Genomic DNA, 19589 nt, shown 5'->3' with positions numbered 1-19589 from the left:
CTGATACGAAACCAAGACCAACTTAGTGATTATTCCCTATTAACCTTAAATTTTAGGGGGCCTAATCACATCCTGGCGGCTACGCCATCGTTACGTCGTTGCTTTCTCTATATTTTACTGATTTATATCTTCCTATTCTATCTTTCAATCGCTATTTTTACTTCTTCAGATATCGGGCCTAATATACTTACATCTAGGATTGTTTCCTCTCTGGATACTGGCAAATTTATATTATGCTGTGCCAACCAGTATCCTGTAAAGATCCTCACTCAGGGAGACAATACTAGATTCTGAGGCGTTCTTACACAATGTTTTATTTTAACACGGCCGTATAGAGTCAGACTGCAGTCATGACCTAAATCTATGATTATATACACTTTCTAATTCCTTCCCGCCAAAAGAGGTTCTAATTTTATAAGTGACAGATCGGAATCGTAGTCAGGCATGACTCAGGTTTAGGTAAATAAAACATGTTTATTGGAATATCAAAGCAAAATACACTAAAAAAATTCATACATTCGATTTTTGTTTCAATGCTAAATAAGGAAGCTCGAGTTAAGAGATTAACATACTCTAAATTAAATCAAAGGTTATAAAGCATGTAAACACAGTAACTGGACAATGGAATAGATTGCAAATGGTATGTTAAGCTAAAATTCCCTTCTGCAAGCTATTCATAAGATGACATGACAAACATTCTAATGTTATTCAGTTGCTATAAATCTACAATCCTTATCACATTAGGTTAATTCAATCACATACAACACAATATGCTTCTTCCAAACAATCCTTCTTATTCAAAAAAAAAAGATTTAACTATCTAATTAGGGTCTGTCCACAAAGTTCTCTAGAATAATGTTCATAAATTACATTCACAAATAATTTTCTCTCTTCTATTGAATTCTAAACACAAAATATAGTAATTCTACTTTACTGAACTTTTTCTCGAAGTCTTTTAGCACCACATGTATGCCTGGTTACCTCTTGTTTATTGGCTGTCCTTAGGCCAGCATAGGGGCTACACTATCTTCATAATTACTGCCGATCATGGACTAGATTTTTGCATCTCAGGAAACATCTCTATTCCTCTCGATGGGAGGACTTCTCTGCGAGGGCTCGATTCGGCTAGGGATGGAAATCTCACCTTCAGCTCTGCATGGAATCCTACAGTATTCTCAGGAAAACTCGTCGTCCATCATAGCACTGACGCTTCATCCCCCTCACTCGAACCACCGGCTAACTTCCGAACCAGGAAAACGAAAAGACAAGAGGGCACCGATACGGCACTCATCCCCTTATATTCTTCGTTCCAGCGCCCCTTTTGCACATGACCTATATCTTTTCTCCCCTTGAGTTCATCCCTTGCTCTCCCCCTTTGCTGTTATGCTCTTGTATTCATGGAATTCGCATTAACGTACCTTCTGCGTAAGCTATTGCCACGGGCATTATGCTGAACACGTGTAGTTGTATACCTTCTATGAATTGTTACTTTAATACCTATCTGGTGACTCACAATCATTCTATACTTAAAATAAGTTAAATTATTCCTCTTAAGACATTCTCTAATTTGATCTTAATATGATCACAACAGATTAAATACATGGTACATGCAATTTTATACATATGTGAAAAAGTTTCATTTTAATTTAAGCTGATGTGCAAGTATTTCTCTTTGTCTCTGTAGTTTAGTATATTAGATTCTGAATGAATGATTTCTTTGCAAGATTCCTTCATTCAGGATCTATCAAGTGCATTGGAATAAGGATCAGTGAATACACCTTCTTTAGCATATGAAACACATTTATTTTAACTAGAACCCATTAATACAGTTTTTTAATGTGCAAATATATATATATATACATCAAAATGCACAGCAATACTATCATTTACCAGCCTATAATCTTATTCATTCTGATTCTGCTGTTAAGAATTAAAATCTCATACATAGTACATAAATGAACATGCAGCAATACTATCTTATTGCAATCTATGATTTCATTCATTCTGCTGCAAAGAATTATTATCTCATTATCTAATTTATATCAGCTACTCTTTAGCCTCTTAGTCCGGGACAAATTATCACAATTTAACTTTATATATGTCCCACCGAATACATATATACTGTATATATACTTCAAACAACAAGCATTCTATATCTAATTCACTACCAGCATTTCTTTACCCTCATAGTCTGGAACATACAAACATAATTTATCTTTATAAACATCCGGCCGAATATATAAATACTTCAAGGAAGTACTCACTGTTCTTCTCATGACACAATTATCCGAACTGGCTCTTTCGACTCTTATCTGGTTCTACAGGCTTCTTTCTTTCTGAGTCTCATCATTCGTACTGGGTTCCTTTGGTCTGGTTCCGTCGCGTTATATAAGATTTTTGGGGGATTGGATCATGTCGTACCGATACTGCTTTTCCATCTTGGGCCATTTACATTCGTATGGACATCTTTCTTTTAGCGCCGTTGCACTTCCAAGAATTCCCGGGGCTTGACGCATATTACGGTTGACTTCTCCACAGATGATTCCCTACTTTTCTTCGGACGTCAAAAGGATTCTGAAACACTACGAGAGGAGACTGTGTTTCTGCATACCTTCTTCCCATGCATACCAGCATACAGCCGCTGCACAATTCATACTGCCTTCACATGCTACATCTTGGATCTCTTGCTTCTGGATACCTGGATAAAAGACAGCCTGGATACTTCTGGGTGATGTCTTATACACCTGTTGCGGTCCCTGGAATAAGGGTTGAGAACCCTTAGCATTCCCGCACAAAAGGAGGGTTGTGACCTTCGCATTGTTGTTTACTTTTGTTGCTGACACTGACTTTGGGACATGCTTTAGGTTAGGCTTTGAAATTGAGGCACTTTACAATTTCCAAATAAGGCTTCTAAACTTTCTTTCAACTGGGAACCACTAAATTTACAGGCCACTTTCAAAGGCATTGGCCTTGAAATACACAGCTTAACATTCCATTCCAATACATACTTGTATGGTATTTTGATTCTCACACAAAAAAATTTATAACTACTGTTAACATACAAAACAAAAATTCCACAATCAGCGTAAAAATCACAATTTCTTTTTATATACAATGTTTGTGACCTCTGTAAAAGTCGATGCAAAGTTAAGGAAAAATTCTTCCTGCATCGAATTTTACACAGTACTTGCAGAATGATATGAATAGGCTGGAATTGTGGGCATGGGAAAATGGATGTCAGTAAATGTAAAGTTATGCACTTTGGTGTGATTAGATATCAAATGTTATATTATATTGGTGGGATTATGCTAGAAGATACTGATCAGGCTAGGGATCTTGGAGTGTTAGTAGACAGGCAGTTGAAGTTCAAGGGCCATGTAGCAAAGACTGCAAATAAAACTCAGAGGATAACTGCCATGCTAAAGGGCTTGATAAGACCTCACTTAGACTATCATGCATTAGTCTGGTCTCCTGGTTTCTATGGCAATTCTGATACAGTAGAGAGAGAGAGAGAGAGAGAGGAGAGAGAGAGAGAGTGTGCAAAGAAGAGTATTAAAAATGATATCAGGATTGTGGAATACTGATTATGAAGATAGATTGAGAATTTGTAGACTGCAGACAGTAACAAACAAGAGAAAGAGGGGTGATAAGATTGAGACTTAAAAACTTCTGAAGGGATCAGAAGTTTTTAAGGAATACAGGATTTCAGTTGATGGAATTTTTCATTTTATATATTTTTCTCTCATTGAGTGGTGCATGATTGGAATGAGTTGACATTGGATGTTAAAACCTGTAAGCAGGTTTTATTAACCAAACAAGAACACTGTTAGCTCCTTAGTATTCTGAAATATACATGACTATTCCCACTGTCTTTAAATTAAATCCTCTTGCCAGTATGGAATATCCTGACAAGGATCAGAATATTCTATGTCCTGACACCTTATCACCAATCAAGGTAATTCTTCCTTTTACTGGCCATATAACAAAACTTTCTGAGCCTATCTTGTTGGCTAATCTCTTGTCATGCTGTGAGTTCCCTTTCAGTACTATATTCACTTCCCTATCTTGTTGCACTTTTATTCCTCATCAACCAATCACAGCTTTTCACCACTTGAAAATGAAAAGTAATTAAGAAGGAATTTTATCTGAAGATAAGGCTATTCCGGATGGATGATCCAGGAAGAATGCCATGAGCACATTTCAGTATTTGTAATAGACAATCTATTAGAAATCTGAAACATAGAGTATAAACTAATATAATAATTATAGAAAAATTTCCCTACTAATGTGTTCTAGTGAGATTTATGTACATATATTTGAGAATAAGCTAAGCTTGAGAATAAGTTGTTGAAGTGACAACAGACAAAAAGATGCTGGGTTCAAGTCAAATAGGGATTTTTCAAGACTGGATTTTTACTTTAAGATACACCACAGACAAATGCGAAATAACAAGAATATAACAAAGATCTGTATTTAAATTTTGTAGATACAGATAATGTGCATAATAAGGTGATAAGGAAAAAGTTGTCCAAAATTATACAATTATTTGGTGTAAATGGAACTTTATATAAGAGCAATACATAGCCTCTACTTAGGGTGTAAAGTCAGCAGCTGGAAATAAAGGAGGAAAAGAAAGATGGCATTACATAAAATTATGTCAAATCTTATGTAATGAGTAAGCAAGTGTGCATGATTACTGTTATTCATCACCTTATATATACTGTAGATCACATTATAAAGGAAATTAGACCTAATATCAAAATCAGATAAATTAACTCTTAACTTATTATCACACTCCATGGAATCAAACCTCATTGCATGAGATTCCCACACAAAACTCACTTAACTGTGTCTCAAACTCATTCAATGTTTCCAAATTCACCACACTCTTAGGCAGTGCATTCCACTGATAATAACCCCTTACCATAAGTTGGTAAACTTATATGCTTCATCATATATTCCCCCCCCCCACACACACATGCACACTCCTCTTTCTTCTATGAGCTCTGCAAATGGCTTTCCATTAATCTGTCTTCAGATCCCCACATTCCACAAAGCAGGACCACCTTAGTCAACTGTCTCTGGACACTTTCTAATATATCCTATCCCTATGACATCATGATCAGATATGAACAATAATCTGTATGTTACTTGATTAAGGGATTAATCTGAATTAATGCCAATGTTGTGAAGCCAATGTGATGGCTGCACAACTTGAGCAATGTGACCAGTAAATTTCATGTCCCTGTCCAATACCACTTTCATATCTCTTATTTTTCCCTTCAACTACTTTAATTTTCTCCTCCTTATGCAGATGATATACTCTTAAATAAACCACTACAGGTCTTCAGGACTCAGTGAGGAAGGCTGTAGATCACCAACACCATACATCCCACCTTCTCTTAAACATTTTCAAACTGGATGCACAAACCACTTCAGAAAATTGTTCCACTCACTCATTGCTTCTAACTTTCCAATTTTCTTCTAAGCTTTTTCAAAATCCTGTAAAATATTTTGTAATACCTATATTTATCTTCTGTATGGATTCCTAAAGTCTTCCAGTGATGTTTTTTTAGCTATTTTTTCAACCTAATTTAATATTAAAAAAAAAGTAGTTGTTCACAAAACTGCCAAATACCTGTACAGCAGATTTTTTGTATGATTTTGTGATGCTATAACCCCACTGTATGAAAATAAGTACTCAAAAAAAAGATCATCATCATTATTATCAATCTAATACAGACACTCCTCAACATACGTATGTAGACCGTTCTGTAACTCCTTATGTAAGTTGGATTTCCCCCTCCCTTCTCCCAACCTCGCATAACAGACTTTGTCATGTCAAACACATATGCAAAAAATAAACATATAATGCAGTGCAGAAATATTAAATAGTAAAAAAATGACAAACATCTTGTATTAAAGATATACATTTTACACCATATCCAGTTGGACAGTTTTTAAACACTGAACACACCAAATATATTTTATAATTTGACCATTTGAAAGCCAGCATGATTTTTAAAATGTGTAAACCAACCACTGATTGCAGCAAACGACTGTGCTCCTTCAGGATATTTTTCCTTAAGGTCCTCAAAATAAACTTCTTGCATTAGCCTGTATGTCATAAGGCTCAAAGGAACACATTTCTGATCTGTCTTCCATCCATATCATAAGCAATTTTTTCATCTCCGTTAATGTGCCTTCAGTTTTTTTTTTTTATTTTTTTATGGTTGTTTTCATGCTGGTTGTTCTTTTAACATGTTCTTTTATACACAGGGCATCCTTTACTATTGATACAGCAAGACGAAGTTCACGTGCTATACCTGATAAACTTTGTCCACCTTCATATTTCTTTATTATCCATAATTTCATCTTTAGATCAATTCCGGTATGTTTGCGAAATGGTTCCTGTTTTGATTCAAGGGCACATTTACCACCAGCCATTGTGAATAATATTTAGAAAAAAACACCAAAAACTTGAAAATAAACACAACACTATATATAGGTGCATTTACAGCAAGAGATAATGGGAATTGGGACAGTGCAGAATGTGGGGATAAGCAAATTTCTTATGTAAGTACAGATTTACACATCTTGGGGTCTATCTGCATATCTTTAAGGGGTGTACAGGACACTATTATAATAATACATGAATAAGTTTACATTATTACTGACATACAAGCAACGATTTTTCTCCAAATTAGTCCATTAACTGTCAGGAATCCAATATTGTCAAATTTTCTTTCATCAATTCATAATCATTATTATCAATCTAAAACAGACACTCCTCAGAATACATAAGCAGACCCTTCTGCAACTCTTTATGTAAGTCTGATTCCTCCCTTCTGAATGCACATTAAAAAGATAAAAATTTGGAACAGGCAAGGGCATGGTACACATCAACTGTATTGTCAATTGTGAACCTAAAAGAAAATGTAAAATATTTAATATGTCAATATTAAATATTACAATATTTAATGATGACAGCAAATTCAATTCTGGAGGCTATTGAAAAAAATATCAGAAATGGAGAAAAGAGAACTGTAAAAAGAATCAGACTTGATAAAGGTGATATGAAAACTGAAGATATTCTAGATATCTGGAGTGATTACTTGGAGATACTGCTATATAAAACAGGAAGTGATAGAAACGGTGGCAGATAATATTCAAGAAAAATGTGCAATCAGAACTACGTATGAATGTGATACAGAAAAATTCATTGAAAACAATATGGAAAAGCAGCCATCATTACAGTGGCTGCACTACATAATTCAGGAAGCCTAGTCAGAGGATAAAATTCCAGATGAGTGGAATACAGCTCTTATAGTACTAATCTACAAAAAAAAAAGGAAAATAAAGCTGAATGTGAAAATTACAGAGGAATTTCCCTATTGAGTGTTCCAGATAAGATTTATACAAGCATACTCGAGAAAAGACCAAGAAAAATTATAGAAGGAAACAGAGAAGAACAAACTAGGTTTAGGCCAAATAGAGGTTGTCAGGATCAGATTTTCACTTTATGACAAATAGTGAGAAATCATGGGAATATAACAAGGATCTGTATTTAAGTTTCATAGATATGAAAAAGGCATATGACAAGGTACCAAGAGAAAAGCTTTTCTGAATGCTATGATTCTGTGGTGTAAATAGGGCATTATATTAAAGCAATGTACAGTCTATATTTGAGGTGCAAGTCAGCAGTTAGGAAGGTGAGATGCCTTGGCAAGGTCACATAATGGGAAGGCAGCTGACACAGGAAGAGTACCCATGGAACTGTGGAAGTATGGAATACAAGATTGTTCAATCAAGTACTAGAAGGAGATGTAATTCCTGATGAGTGGTCATTATCAACTCCCATCTTTAAAAATGGTAATAAGAATGATCCCTCAAATTACAGAGGCATTAGTGTGATGGCTTCCATGAGTAGATTATAATTTTACTAAAAAACCCAGGTTAGAGAAGAGTATTGCCTTTCATGTGTCAGATGAACATTACTGCTAGAAAATCTTGTACTGATAATAATTTTTTCACAAGATAGATCATAGAAAAAAACGAATTGCCAAAGGGCAGGAAACACTTGATTTTCATGGACTTTCAAAAGGCCTATGATTCAGTTCCCATTAGCAGACTCTGGGGTTTGATGAAGAAGGCAATCCAATCATCAGTTTGATAGAATATATATATAGAAGTGCAGAGCAGTTGCTAAGTGTGAAGGACTAGGAACAACTGAGCATGTAACATCTAAAGGTCTGATACAAGGATGCAGAATGTCACCAACCCTGTTTAAAATTTACCCTGATGCAGTTCTAGCACATTGGAATGATTCATGTAGAGCTATGGGAATTGAGATTGGAAACAGTTTTTCATTCACTATTTTTGCTGAATGATCATGTGATAATTGCTCAATATCAGAATGACACTGACTTTATGATGAAGAAACTGGTTGAAAAACATCAAGGCAGGCCATACATCACCCACAGCAGCTTTCATACCTTTATCTCTTAAACTCATTCACACTGGATGAACTTACTACTCCAACAGGCATACTGTTCTACTCTACTCACAGTTCTCTAAGGGAAAAATCTAGCACTGACCCTTTTCTTAACCACACACAAACTTAACTTCCATGGATGCCTCCTTGTCCTCTTCCCACTTTCCATAATGATAAATTTTATCAAACCAATATCCATAACACCCTTGCAAAAGTTTAGAGACCTCTATCATATCACCTCCTCTTTTTCCTGTCTACCAGCATCTGAAGTCTGCATATTCTCAATCTTTCCTTGTAATCTATATTCCATAATCCCGATATCATCTTTGTCACTCTTCTTTGCAGCCTTTCCACAGCTTCTTTATTCCTTTGGAACCCAGGAGACCAAATCTGCACATTGTAGTCCAGATGAGGTTGCACTGTACATTGCCTTGTAAAGAGGCAACATGACTTTCATATCTTTACATGTAATTGCTTTGTTTCAACAATGCAATTATCCTCTGAGTTGTATTTGCAATTTTTACCATGTGATGCTTGACCTTCAAATTCCTTCCTGCCATAACTCTGAGATCTCTAGCCTCATCAGTTATTCCAAGCATAATCCCACCAATATTATATGTTGTTGGATAGCTCATCAAAATACCAAACTGCATAACTTTAAACTTATTAACATTCAATTCATAGCCATTATTGTTTGTCCACACTTCCAGCCTATTTAAATCATTCTGTAAATGTTGGAACACCTGTGATTGCCCTGCCTATCTTCGCATCATCAGCAAACAATTGCAGATCTACTATCAGGCACTTCCCAATATCATTAATATATACATTAACCATGCAACCAGCCATATGGATAAAATACAGATTCCTCATACACTTTGTATTCATCATATATTTCAATGCAATATCAATGGTATTACAATTTTAATAAGCACTTCGCATTCTTATAACCTTGACGTCTATAGACATCATGGCCAGTTGGGTGGTTAAACAACAATGGTCCAAGGACTGGTCTCTGGGCCCATCACTGATTACTTTAAATCTGGCAGATTAACCCTCCATACACTACTTTCTGATACCTGTTTGTCAGCCACCCATTTATCCAAGCCAATAGTGTATATTCAGTCCCATATTCTTCAGTTAATGCAACAACCTTTAATGTGTTATCCTATCAAATGCCTTAGCAAACTCCAACAGCATCATAGTGTATTCATTCCCTTTATCCAATTCAGCTTTAACACTGAACTGCACTGCTCTGCTGATATCCTTCCCATTCAGTATGCAATGATCTATTATCTTCTGATGCTATGATCAAATCTAATACTCTTTGACTCGAGTTGCTTCTTTCACATGCTGCTTGAGAAAGTTGTCCTACAACAGTTCAATAAATTCTTATTCATTCTTATTAGTTAATTTTTCTAACCAATCAATATTTGGATAACAAGTCAGCCATAATAATTACTCATTTAGTACCCCATCAGTAATTTGGCAATGCATTTCTTTGTCCCCAGCAACTGAACCACCATATATTTCATCCTTTTAATCTTCACTTTACACAAGATAGCATCGAACGCATTGCTACATTATTACCATTATTGCTTTCATGAGTTTCTATCCTAACTGGACTCAAATCATCTGATATAATTAGTAGTGCTTCCCCTCCTTTCCTAGTTCTTCTATCATTCCTAAAAATATTATAAACTTTACACTCACTTCCAGTTACTACGCCCCACTTTGAGAGCTAGGTTTCACTAATGCCAACAATTTTAGGCCACAACATATTTGCCATAGCAACAAATTCAATCACTTTGTTTCAAATGCTCGTGGTATTTGCAATACAGACATAACAAGTTAACTTCTCACTTTTTCTTATACTTAAATCTACAGGCTGTTTAGCAACTTTCTTTTCTCCCTCCCCGAGACACACTCAAAATGCTCAAACCCAGAGCATACTCCTTCCCTTAAGCACATTCCGAAGTTATTGCATGGATAAGTTATGATTCATCACTATCATATTATGTGGATAAATGAAGGCATTATTTTAAGACCTACAACATTAAAAACAGAAGTGGTGGGGAACAAAATAGTGAGGATTATTGTGCTTCAGGTGGACTAAGCAGTATCTCAGTTTATTGACAGTTTCTTATATCTGGCTTTCAGATACCATGATCACTGTTCTTTAGACACATTATTTCAATTAGGGATAAAACAATTGCATTTCATTTATTTTCTTTTAAGCTAAGCACACCTTCCAAATGTGAATGATATGCTAGTGTATGTAGAAAATATTGCAGAAAAATTTCATCCAGTGTAATACTGCAGTTTGCAATACAATGATATTGACTTGGGTTTTAAGTATAATGTGTGTGTGTATACACACACACACACACATATATATATATATATATTTGGCCCTTTAGCACTTACCTTCAGTTTTATATCTCACATAAGTATCCTTATTTTCAATCATAGCATCCACAGCAAGCTTTTCACAGTACTGAGCTGTGATGATAGCAATGGTTGGCTGTTGAGAACTGGCAACAGTTGGCATCTGTTTCACCATTTTTACTTCTGTATTAAAGAAAATCAGAGAAATGTTCATTACTAATATTTTTATTTTCATCTTTTATTTCTAATTTCATATACTATGAATACATTCATATAAAATAAACAAACTTAGTAAACATACTAACATATACAAGAATGAAGCGACAAGTCTTCCCTAACTGAAAACAAAGGCCAACACAGTCTATAGTGCCAACAACCAAAGGCATAAGAAATATAATGAGCTGTAAACTATAGTGAGTTGATGCTACCATTAGAGAATAGTAAAATTCAAAGGTTAGCTACAAGTTGGTAATTTCATAAAAATAATTTTTTTTTCTTTTCTCAGCATTTCATAATTTAGCATCCTCTTAAATTATTTTCTAACATGTAAAAATGTAGAGAATAGTTTACTGATCCACCATTTTTTAATTTTTCACTGAAACTTTTTAGAATATTCATAATCAAAATACAAAATTTATATCTGACCTTGCCTCCATCAGCATATTATCCAAAAATGCTAACACTCATACAACAGAAATAAAGCAAGGCTGCTGTTGTTGTTATTAACATTAGACTTCCACAGAATCAAAAGACTCATCATGGGGCAGGGGGACCCAATTGTCTCTGTTGTTTCTGCACACTGCTCACCAAGCTGTACCTGAAAACTCATTAATGTTTTCACATTTAACACACTCTCACAAAACACATTCCACTCACCATCTACTCTTCATCTAAAAATTCTGCTCTCATTCCCCTGCTGACCCACTTCTTATTACAGAACAGACAACCTCTTACTGTACTCGTCTCCTCCCATTCTATGAAAAATTTCTTCCACATCAATTCACTAACACCTTAACAACTTATATGTCTCACTGATATCTCTCCTTCTATCCACAAGTCAATGCAAATTGAATGTCTACATTTCATCATATCCAGCATCCAGAGACCAGAAACCACCTTAGTCTTTTGTCTCTGGAACCGTTCCAATACATCTATATCCTATCAAAAGCCAGATAACCAAATTTGCACACAGTAATCCATATGCAACCTGATCAAGGCATTATACAAATGAACCATAACTCCTTATTTCTATATATTAGTATCCTGTGCATTATCAACATAATTTATTGTAATGTCCTCACAATTTAACAAAATGTCCTATAAATTAGAGGTCCTTACTCACCATCATATATAGATCTCTTATCTCTTCCACCTACTACAAGATATTTTTGCCAACTGTATACTCTACATCCCATACTTGCTTTCCAAATTTAAAAACTTGACACTCTTCAATAGTGAACTGATATCTTCATTCACTTGTCCACTCAACACAGTCTATTCATGTCTTGTTAATTCACAAGATCTGTTCTATAATCTCACAGTTTAGTTTAATCATTTATCCAAGTGTAAGTAAGCAAAGTTTGCACCTGAAGTATCTCCAGGACTGAGGTAACTTGTGGTAAAGGTGAACCAAGCTCTCATCACTCCTTGTCTTAGTATCTCCCATAATGCAAAGCACATCTCCTTGAGGAGATGTATAATGCTATGCATTAAGGGAAGGGCCACTACCCAGACCAGTTTCGACATTTATTGAGGTCTCGTCGTGGGAGCCATCAGTGGGAAAAAACTTCCAACATCTTTCTCTAAATCCAGAGTAATTTAATAATAAGGTGACACTTTTGGCAACTTGTATAGGTAAATATGACTTCTCCATTGCTTCCACCTTGGTACCACCACCTCTGGGTCTGGCTCCCACTGACGAGACCTCAATAAAGGTTGAAACCGGTGTGGGTAGTGGCCCTTCCCTTAATGCATAGCACTATACATGTCTACAAGGAGATGTGCTTTGCATTATGAGAGATACTAAGACAAGGAGTGATGAGAGCTTGGTCCACCTTTACCATGAGTTGCCTCAGTCCTGAAGATACTTCAGGTGCAAACTTTGTTTTGCTTACACTTGGATAAAGGATTAAACTAAATTTATTATAGTCTAACCAAGTGGGAAAAAAACTTCCAAAATCTCACAGTTTTTCCCCAACTTACATCATCTGCAAACAACTGCATACATATTTCATTTAAATATCATCTTCCACTATCATTAACATACAAGGAAACTAGATAAACATATTTCATTTAAATATCATCTTCCACTATCATTAACATACAAGGAAACAAGATAAACAAGGAGTAAACAAGATAACCACAGGCAATATCTGGGGCATACTGTTAATGACTGAGTCCAACAGTCTCTATATACAAGTAGCCAGAGTTATGAAGATACCTTACACACAAAATTGTTTATCTACTATCATGTTTATCTACTACATCCACTATCATTAACATACAAGGAAACAAGATAAACATATTTCATTTAAATATCATCTTCCACTATCATTAACATACAAGGAAACTAGATAAACAAGATAAACATATTTCATTTAAATATCATCTTCCACTATCATTAACATACAAGGAAACAAGATAAACAAGGAAGAAACAAGATAACCACAGGCAATATCTGGGGCATACTGTTAATGACTGAGTCCAACAGTCTCTATATACAAGTAGCCAGAGTTATGAAGATACCTCACACACAAAATTGTTTACACTTGGATAAAGAATTAAACAAGAATATAATTTCTTGTCAAATATAATTTATTTCGTTACCATGTGAAAACATCTATTTCTGATCCAGAGTATTTTAATAATAGCATGAAACACATTTATACTACTTCATCATTATCACGTTTTACTACTTGTATATGAAATATATATGACTTCTGCATTGATTCAACCTTGGTATATTCCTGGATCTGGCTCCCACTCATCTCAATAAAGATTATGGGATACTCACACAAATGATGTTGCGTCAACAGCCTCTATATACAAGTAGCCTACTTGTGAAAATACTTTTTGAGCAAACTTTGTTTCCTTGGGTAAAGGATTAAACAATAATATAAATTTCTTGTCAAGTATAATTTACTTTAAGATAGTTCTTCAATTGGAGACGATAAAATAGTTAATACAAAAAATTTTCTATTACTATCAGAACTGTATATTGGTAAAACACTACTCAAAGAAATTGAATTACCTTCGCTAGTTCATCATGTTAATGGCCTTATATTTCCTTAAAGATTATTTGACATCAGAAGTTACAAATATATTATTCCATACTGATAAATCAGAATTAGCAGACAAAAATTAAAAATTTTTTAGACATTAAAAATTGTTTGTCTGAAACACTACCCAGACCAATTTCAACCTTTACTGAGGGATCATCAGCAGGAGCCAGACCCAGAAATGATACCAAGGTTGAAGTAATGCAGAAATCATATTTCCATTACAAGTAGCCAAAAGGTGTCACACACCTTGTTACTAAAATACTATGGATTAGAGATAGACATTGAAAATTTTTCTACTTGGTTATATTATAAATTAAAGGTGCCAAAAAATTATATTCTTGGTTTAATCCAACTTCTGCATTACTTCAACCTTGGTATCACTTCTGAGTCTGGCTCTCACTGATGAGACTTCAATAAAGGTTGAAACCAGTCTGGATAGCGGCTCTTCCCACAATGCACAGTATTATACATGTCCGTAAGGATATGTGCTTTGCATTATAGGATACTAAGGCAAGTGATGTGAAGTCATTAGCATCTATATATGAGTTGCCTAGTTGTGAAGTTATTTCACATGCAAACTTTGTTTACTTACACTTGGATAAAAGATTAAACCAAGAATGTAATTTCTTGGCATTACTAAGTAATCATTTTTGCAAGAGCATATATCATATACCATCCAAGTAGTGATACTGCAGTTGCTAACATGACAGAGACTGATAATGAGAATTGAGGTAGATGAAGGTGAACTGGAGGTGCTCAGCATATTTACAAATATCAATGTGAATGTATATAGCAGTGGGACTGGATGGTCTGTCAGCTGTGGTGTTATGAGAATGTGCAAGAGAAATGGCAGTGCACTGGATCAAGTTGTTTAAGTTCACAGCTCCAGCAAAGTACTGAGGGAGTAAAAAGAGGGTAGTAAGATAGTTTCCATTACTAAAAGGAGGCTCCAAGACAGATTCTGCCAAAATTACAGACCAATTAGTACCTCAAAAGAGTTAGTTAAAGTTTTAGATGTATCAGGTAGAATTCAAGAATGGATGAATTGGAATATGATACATCTTGCTTTAATAATTTACTCACATTTTATAGTAGAGTGATTTGAAATGGTTAAGAGAAATGGCTACACCATGATACTGCATTTGACAGAATACACAGGAAACTATTACATAAGTTGGAACAAATGGAAATGGATATCAAGATAGTAGAATGGATTGGAGGGGGGGAGAAGTAACAGATACCAGAAAGTAGTATATTGGTGGAGTGCAGGAAATGAGGGAAAATTTTGAAAAAACATGCTCTTGCTACTGCCATTCTTAAACTTTTTATCTGGCTATGATACATTGATAATATGTTCTTTATTTGGCCACATGGCTAATGCACATTAGACTCTTTCTTCCTCCACCTCAACAGCCAGTGCCACAGAATTCTGCTTACTGTAGAAAAAGAAAATAACCTACCCATCATATGGCCCACTTTCTGTTATGATGGGTGAAGCATGTGCTTTTGATATTCCCCTTTATCCCCCCCCCAACAATATGGTGTTATGAAAATGCTAATCAACAGAGCCTCCAGCTTCTGTTCTAAGCAGATATGCCTTACAGCTGACTCTTATTCACCAAACCTTCCTTTCCAATGGCTATAATGCCAAAAAGATCAACAAATTAACTATTCCTCACATCTTTTTCAACATACCAATTACAGCAATGCTATTACTATTCTCTATATCTGAGGCAACTCAGAAAAAATAGTCAGAATTTTAAAGAAATATAATCTCTGCACCACGTTCAAACCTCATCTGATGCTGGCTGCACTTATCTACTCTCCTAAGGATCCACTACCTCCCTTCTCAGTTCCAGGTGTTTGGTTCCTTGTTCTTGCAATTTGCCATATTGTGGTCAGACTGGGAGACCTGTCAACATCTGCCTTGGAGAACACATGAAATACATCTGCTGCTACAACTATGGTCAGTCAGGTCTAGCTTACCATACCTTCGATACCCTGCACAGAATCATGAATCAGCAGCAGATTTAAAAAATCAGTTGATCTTAATAAATATGATTGCGTTAACCTCCTAAGATTTTGGAAACTTTAATTTTTAGGCCTCCAGTCCAGCAGCTGAGGCTGTGCCAATAGCATCTCCAGAAGGTGCTCCTCATAAGACTCTTTAGGCTTTAAACAGTCTAACAATTTCTTCCACTTATTGCTTTGTGTGTTTTTGTGGAGTATTACAATTTTAATACTGTATTCATGAAGATGTCACTGTGACAGAGACAAAATATTGAACAATTAAAACTACTATTTAATTATTTTTCTGAGCTGTACTCCTTCCATTAAACCTAATTATGAGTACATGTGCATTTTCACTAACTAAAAATTACAAACCAATCGACTTTGATAAATTCAGGATTATCATATGATATTGAAAAATAAAATATATGATTATGAAAATTACCATATGCTTATAAGAGGGCAATAATTTCCTTAAATTAATTTCAAGACTGGTAATGACAAATTTAAGTTAGAAAAAAAAATTTAGTTATAGTGAGAAATGTGAAGAAATATTGATCCAAGTAGTAAGTAGCTTTGTTATATAAAGCCATATTTACAAATTGACAGAATTTCATTTATGACCTAATAAAATTATTCTTGCAGAAATGAAACCTAATTATTCATTTACATCAACAATTGGTAATGTTAATTGGGTGATGTGTCAAGGAATCCTACATTATCAGAACCATTAACTAGACAATGTAAAGATTATCTTAATAATTATTTCAAAAGAACATCTTTCAGAAAGATTTATCGAGAAGTCTAAAGATAAAGTTGATTAGAAACTTGATGGAAGTTTTTTCACTTTGCTATGCTACCAATTATACATTTGGTTTAATCCTTTATCCAAGTGTAAGCAAACAAAGTTTGCGCCTGAAGTATTTTCAGGACTGGGGCAACTAGTGGTAAAGGTGGTATAAGTTACCATCACTTGCCTTAGTATCCCATAATGCAAGCACATCTCCTTGCAACATGTATAATGCTAATGCATTAAGGGAAGGGTCACTACCCAGACCCAGAGATGGTGATACTAAGGTGGAAGTAATGGAGAAGTCATATTTCCATATGCCAGTTGCCAAAACGTTTCACACCTTACTATTAAAATTCTCAAGATTAGAAAATAATTTGGTGATCTATCTGTGGACTATTTAGAGAAGGAAAGATAACAAGCTATCAGTTTAATGGTGCTGATAAACAATGGATTAGAAGCATGTAAGTGACAACTGCACCTAAATAATTTTCAAAAAGGGTGTGAAACTCATGAGCACTGATGCAGTCTACTGGGGTTTACAATAGTATTGATAAAATATTAAATTTATTTTACATAAAAATTATTTAAATTTTGTATACATTTACACATTGGATTTATTTAATTTTTCACGTGAGTCAGAACCCACATTAATCTGTACTATCTGACATAAGGAGCTGAGGATAGCATAATGGATTATGACAAGAATGAAGAGACATAAGGAGTTTTGTTTCAATGTACAAAGCATTAATCATCAGGTTGCATCAGAAATGCTTTATACAGATTTGGCCACCTCACCTCACCACACCATTGGTTTTCAAAGTGATGAAATTTTAAAGGAGAGAGAGATTCCGAAAGATGTAAAATAAGTGTAGCAAATAAAGAGCCAAGAGGCTATTTTTCCGGCGGGGTTAATTAAGTTAAGGGGATAATAAATCCCTCATTATTTTATTTTAAAGCTGGATACAAAACTCGGAGATCGAAATCTAAGAGTTTCATGCCGAAGAACTATCAGCGAGTCCAGGCGTAAGTGATCACCTAGGTAGTATAACACTAGGGCAATTCGTTGCAAAGGTGGAGCAAGATTCGTCACTATCCTTAATATTTTCTCATAATGTAAAAAACGCAGCTCCTAGAAGATGTATTACTGTTTTACATTATGAGGAGAGGTCACTACCCAGACCGGTTTCAACCTTTATTGAGGTCTCATCAGTGAGTAGGTAGACCTGGAATACCAAAGTTTAAGTGAACCGAATTTACATACACCCCCACTAACGAATTGCCAGAGCGACATACCCATATATTATTATTACTACGATAAAGAGCCAAGAGGTTATTTTTCCGGCGGCATAAATTAAGTTAAGGGGATAATAAATCCCTCATTATTTTATTGATTTTTCCTCATAATGTAAAACAGCAATACATCTCCTAGGAGCTGCATTTTACATTATGAGAAAATATTAAGACTAGTGACGAATCTTGCTCCACCTTTGCAACGAGTTGCCCTAGTGTTGTACTACCCAGGTGATCACTTACGCCTGGACTCGCCGATAGTTCTTCAGCATGAAACTCTTAGATTTCGATGGATTTTGATCTCTGAGTTTCGTATCCAGCTTTAAAATAAAATAATGAGGGATTTATTATCCTCTTAACTTAATTTATGCTGCCGGAAAAATAGCCTCTTGGCTCTTTATCGTAGTAATAATAATATATGAGTACACCACTCTTGCAATTCATTAGTGGGGATGTATATAAATTCAGTTCACTTAAACCTTTGTATTCTGGGTCTACCTACCCACTGATGAGACCTCAATAAAGGTCGAAACATGTCTGGGTAGTGACCTCTCCTCATAATGTAAAACAGTAATACATCTCCTAGGAGCTGCATTTTACATTATGAGAAAATATTAAGAATAGTGATGGAGCTTGCTCCAGCTTTGCAATGAGTTGCCCTAGTGTCGTACTACCCAGGTGATCACCTACGCCTGGACTCGCCGATAGTTCTTTGGCATGAAACTCTTAGATTTCGATCTCCGAGTTTCGTATCCGGCTTTAAAATAAAATAATGAGGGATTTATTATCCCCTTAACTTAAGTGTAGCAAATATTATTACTATTATTTTCCTGATCCCCATGGAGTCACAAGACCCATTGCAGGAGGTCAACATTAATGAACACAAAGTCTATCATACTGCTACTTAAAATCATCCACAGTCCCCACATTTACTACCCTCCCAGGCAATGCATTCAATACTCCTACCACTCTCCATGCAAAGAATGAGTTCAAGGCATTATATGATGCACATTGTATTGTGGTTGGTAGTATATGTCTTTTCGTGATGAATTTTGGAAATCTTTGCAGGTCTAATTATAATAAAAATAAATGGTCTCAACACTTTAATACCTGTATCATTTTCCGTGACCCTGGTATAGGTTCCATTTTCCATACACTTAATCAAGCCTTTGGACAGTAGTTCTTGCAAATGCTCTTCAACTTCTTCGTGAGTGGCTTCACAAGAGCTATAAAATAAAATGACTCACTTGTTCGATATGATTATATCAGAAGTTAATTTTAATAAATAAAAAAATTACAATGACAGCTTTATCCACAATCAATAGCATGCTTA

At 35.1% G+C, this 19589-nt stretch overlaps 1 protein-coding gene across 1 annotated transcript in view; it reads right to left on the bottom strand.

Moving 5' to 3' along the window:
• LOC150098976 (uncharacterized) overlaps positions 1-19589 on the bottom strand; it is a 217843-nt gene that overhangs the window by 27783 nt on the left and 170471 nt on the right. Inside the window, exons 7-8 of the mRNA XM_090404948.1 lie at positions 19367-19482; positions 10922-11065 (exon numbers count right to left, since the gene is read on the bottom strand). Of these exons, the coding sequence (XP_090261074.1) occupies positions 10922-11065; positions 19367-19482 (260 nt within the window). The remainder of the gene's footprint in view (positions 1-10921; positions 11066-19366; positions 19483-19589) is intronic.

The sequence above is a fragment of the Typopeltis vanoorti genome, chromosome 15, assembly GCF_054136105.1.
Source record: "Typopeltis vanoorti isolate ZY-2024b chromosome 15, IOZ_Tvanoo_1.0, whole genome shotgun sequence".
Taxonomy (NCBI): domain Eukaryota; kingdom Metazoa; phylum Arthropoda; class Arachnida; order Uropygi; family Thelyphonidae; genus Typopeltis; species Typopeltis vanoorti.
The sequence above is the reverse complement of the archived record's forward strand: the minus strand, read 5'-3'. Positions and strand labels throughout refer to the sequence as shown.